Raw genomic sequence first — 5,276 nt, 5'->3', positions numbered from 1 at the left:
GTAAAGAAATTATAGTTACATGTGTGTGTGTGCGTGCGTGCGTGCGTGCGTGCGTGGGTGCGTGCGTGCGTGCGTGCGTGCGTGTGTGTGTGTGTGTGTGTGTGTGTGTTTACAGGTCAAGGAAGATGAATGCCTGTCTGATATGATGAAAGGTAAAAGTGAACCCAAAAGCAAGGAATTAAATAAGGACAAAAGCAAGCACAGAGATAAGAGCACCGCGTATAATAATATCGGTTTAGTATGTTTATCATTATGTGAATACAAGAAAGCAATGAAGTATTTTACTCAGGGACTGAAGATAAATCAACATATGTATGGAGAGAAAATCAACCACACAGATATTGCAAAATCCTATGATAACATTGGTTCAACATACCTCTCACTGGGCAACTACAGAGAAGCATTAGATTATCACACCAAAGGGTTACAGATGCACAAGGCTGTACATGGTGAGAATGCCAACCACACTGACATTGCAATCAGCTACCGTAACACTGGCTCAACACACCGATCACTGTGTAATTATAAAAATGCATTACACGCCTCTGAGCAAGCACTCGAAATTCTAAAGACTGTACATGTAAAGGACCAAAACCACAGAGATGTTGCTAGCAGTTACTTTGACATTGGCTCAGTACACCACTCACTGGGTGACTACAGAAAAGCATTAGAATATTACAAAGAAGCACTAGTCATACAAAAGGCTGTGTATGGAGAGAACTCCAAACACACCGATATTGCTGCTAGCTACAATAACATTGGTTCAGCACACGCCTCACTGGGTGACTACAAAAAAGCATTGGAATATTATGAAAAAGCATTAATGACAGATAAAGCTGTGTATGGAGAAAACACCAACCATGTCGATATTGCTATTAGCTATGGTAACATTGGCTCAGTACACCACTCACTGGGTGACTACAGAAAAGCATTAGAACATTGCAAAGAAGCACTAGTCATACAAAAGGCTGTGTATGGAGAGAACACCAACCATGCTGATATTGCTGCTAGCTACAATAGCATTGGTTCAGCACACGGCTCACTGGGTGATTACAGAGAAGCCTTATCGTGTTATGAAAAAGCATTAATGATAAATAACGCTGTGTATGGAGAGAACACCAACCATGTCGATATTGCTATTAGCTATGGTAACATTGGCTCAGTACACCACTCACTGGGTGACTACAGAAAAGCATTAGAACATTGCAAAGAAGCACTAGTCATACAAAAGGCTGTGTATGGAGAGAACATCAACCATGCTGATATTGCTGCTAGCTACAATAGCATTGGTTCAGCACACGACTCACTGGGTGATTACAGAGAAGCCTTATCGTGTTATGAAAAAGCATTAATGATAAATAACGCTGTGTATGGAGAGAACACCAACCATGTCGATATTGCTACTAGCTACAATAACATTGGCTTAGCACACAACTCATTGGGTGACTACAGAAAAGCGTTAACGTGTTATGAAAAAGCATCAATAATAAATAACGCTGTGTATGGAGAGAACACCAACCATGTCGATATTGCTACTAGCTACAATAACATTGGCTTAGCACACAAATTACTGGGTGATAACAGAAAAGCATTAGAATGTTACAAAACAGCACTAAAAATGCTAAAGGCTGTGTATGGAAAAAACACCAACCATACCATTATTGCCACAAGCTACAATAACATTGGCTCAGCACACAACTCACTGGGTGACTACAGAAAAGCCTTAGCATGTTATGAAAAAGCATTAAGGATAGAAAAGGCTGTGTATGGAAAGAACACCTACCATGCCGATATTGCTGTTAGATACAGTAACATTGGATCGGCACACAACTCACTGGGTGATTACAGACAAGCTTTGGAATATTACGAAAAAGCCCTAACGATAAAAAAGGCTGTGTATGGAGAGAATGCCAACCATCCGGATATTGCTGCTAGCTACAATAACATTGGCTCAGTACACAAATCATTGGGTGACTACAGAAAAGCTTTACAACATTACGAAAAAGCACTAGTCATGCAAAAGGCTGTGTATGGAGAGAATACCAACCATGCTGATATTGCTGCAAGCTGCAATAACATTGGCTCAGTACACCACTCATTGGGTGACTACAGAAAAGCCTTAGCGTGTTTTGAAAAAGCATTAATGATAAATAAAGCTGTGTATGGAGAGAACACCAACCATGCTGATATTGCTGCTAGCTACAATAGCATTGGTTCAGCACACAACTCACTGGGTGACTACAGGAAAGCCTTATCGTGTTATGAAAAAGCATCAATGATAAATAACGCTGTGTATGGAGAAAACACCAACCATGTCGATATTGCTACTAGCTACAATAACATGGGCTCAACACACGACTCATTGGGTGACTACAGAAAAGCATTTGAATATTACGAAAAAGCATTAATGATACAAAAGGCTGTGTATGGAGAGAACACCAATCATCCCCATATTTCTACTAGCTACAATAACATTGGCTCAGCACTCAACTCATTGGGTGACTACAAAAAAGCATTGAAATATTACGAAAACGCATTAATGATAGATAAAGCTGCGTATGGAGAGAACACCAACCATGTCGATATTGCTACTAGCTACAATAACATTGGCTTAGCACACAACTCACTGGGTGGCTACAGAAAAGCATTAGAATATTACGAAAAAGCATTAATGATACAAAAGGCTGTGTATGGAGAGAACACCAACTATGCCGATATTGCAGCTAGCTACAATAACATTGGCTTAGCACACAACTCACTGGGTGACTACAGAAAAGCATTTGAATATTACGAAAAAGCATTAATGATACAAAAGGCTGTGTATGGAGAGAACGCCAATCATGCCGATTTTGCTAGTAGCTACAATAACATTGGCTCAGCACACTACTCACAAAGTGACTACAGAAAAGCATTAGATTATTATGAAAAAGCCCTAACGATAAAAAAGGCTGTGTATGGAGAGAACACCAATCATGCCGATATTGCTAGTAGCTACAATAACATTGGCTCAGCACACAACTCACTGGGTGATTACAGAAAAGCATTAGAATGTTACGAAAAAGCACTAATAATGCTAAAGGCCATGTATGGAAACAATTCCAATCATAAGCATGTTGTGTCTTGCTATTTACACATTAGCTCAGCACACGACTCACTTGGCCACTACAGAGAAGCGAGAGAATACAAGAAGCAAGCATTAGACATGTTAATGGCTGGGTACTGAAAGGACACTTGCCATGGTGAAGTTGCTAGAACTTACAATAACAATAGTTGACAATATAAAATATAAAAATGCTCGCTTTCATGAAGAAAATACAAACATCATCATCTCCATAGAGATATCATTGTAAACAAGAGAAGACAACAGACTACATAAAACTAATATATAACTGACTATCCATAGTTTAACATTTACTAAGTAGGATCCTCCTACTCAAATGTAGATTATACTGGTTTATAAACCTAAATAGTGAGTCTGATGTGAGTCAGGAACACTGGTAAGAGGCTGTGTTAAGGTCATATATAGCTTTAATCACGATATTTTTTGTGTGTAATTACAAAAATAAAAGGCTTTAACATCCATACTGTGCTGGATCATTTTGAACAATTTAACATTGATTCATAACCTACTTTTCATTAACAATGAATCAGTAAAACTTAAAAATCTTAAATGAATCTCAAATTAAGCTGATTTCAGATATAAAGCGTTTCAATAGAACTCGTAATCTGTCTATTGAAGGCCACGCATCTTAACGAATCATATATACAGTGGTGATACAAAATATGGAATCGCCTCGAACTTGTGTTGCGTAGCAATGAGTTGTGAGTTGTATTTGTCTTTTTCATCTTCAGAAATTTAAATAATCATACCAAATTATATATCATTTGAAATGTCATAGTGTTGGCTTTTTGAAAGAACTAATTAAAAACCAAATCTTGTTTTCTATAAAATATTATTAGAGATTTACTGAAGGCATTTTATAAAAATGTGGAACAGTTGTTATTTCTATCAAATAACAACAGAACAAAATTAAATAAACACAATTTTTCTATTTTTGACAGTGCATTTATTGTGAACAAAACTAAAGACAGGTCTTTAGTGGCCTTGAAAAGAGCTGTTTCGGTCCATAAGTTGATCACTACATTTGGGTGGCCAACATTTATTTTTAATCATTGCTCAGCAGCGCCTGGGAATACTATCTGACAGCGTCTGAAGCTCTTCAGGCGTCACTCCTTGATGCCAAGATTGCGCAATCGGCTCTATCTATCTTCACTTATCAGTTGGTTTGTTTTTGGTTATGAGGTTGCCTATTCATTTCCACAAATTCTCAATTGTGTCAAGGTCTGGTGACTCAGCAGGCCAGGTTCGAGTGCTAACGTTGTTGTTAGTAAACCACCTCCTGACTTTTCCGGTTGTGTGGCATCGAGCATTATCTTGCTGGAACAGGCATTTTTTATCAAACAAACTTCTAGCAGATGGTATCATCACACTTTGTAGTACTTCGCAATATTTCTTTGCATTCATCATGCCATCAACAAAATGTAATTTACTAGGACCAGCAGCAGAGAAATATACCACACCATTACTCAGGTGGGATGCTTTATCATAGGTAGAATATATTCTGGTTTAAACTCTTCATTAATTTTTTACATAGCTGTTGCCAGAGTGGCTTTTGGCAGTAAATGTGCTCTCATCATTGAATACTACTGCTGTCCATTCTTCCGGTGACTAGTTAACATGATCCTGTGCCCATTGTAGATGGGAAATTTTTGACAAAATGATAGCAGAGGTTTTTTATAGGCTTTACAGCCTCGCATGCCAATATCTCTTAATGATTTGTGAACAGTTGATTATGCTAACTCTGTACCTGTTATTTCCTTCAATTTTCTGGCCATTTGAGGACTGGTTAGATGTTTATCAGCCAAGGAAAGTCCCATAGACATCTGGTCACTCGATCTGTTGCTAACTTTTTTCCTCCTCTACCAGTGGTATTTTCAACTTAACCAGTTTCCTTTTATTTGCCAGTTGTTGTAAAAACACATTTCTTGGAGCAATCAAGCTCTCTTACAATTTCCCTCTGCTGGTGAAGGTGAATTATTACAGCACGCTTTTCTTTTGTGAGATGTTGAGGCAGAAAGGTGAACTTGCTAGTATGACTTTTACTCAGAGCAGAAGGGCTTTTAAATATTACATGGGTTACATGATGTAATGCACAATGTCTCACTCAATGTAAGTATTGTCTTAAATGTTTGTTAAACTTAGTTGATTAACATTT

The 5,276-nt window shown here is 38.0% G+C and overlaps 1 protein-coding gene across 1 annotated transcript; it reads left to right on the top strand.

Annotated features, from left to right (window-relative positions):
• The first annotated feature begins 310 nt into the window (after positions 1-310).
• LOC137394450 (tetratricopeptide repeat protein 28-like) lies at positions 311-3,223 on the top strand. The gene has a single exon (XM_068081172.1). It carries the CDS (start codon positions 311-313, stop codon positions 3,221-3,223), a length of 2,913 nt encoding a protein of 970 aa, XP_067937273.1.
• The last annotated feature ends 2,053 nt before the right edge of the window (positions 3,224-5,276 follow it).

The sequence above is a fragment of the Watersipora subatra genome, chromosome 4, assembly GCF_963576615.1.
Source record: "Watersipora subatra chromosome 4, tzWatSuba1.1, whole genome shotgun sequence".
NCBI lineage: Eukaryota > Metazoa > Bryozoa > Gymnolaemata > Cheilostomatida > Watersiporidae > Watersipora > Watersipora subatra.
This window is presented reverse-complemented; position numbering and strand designations above follow the sequence as displayed.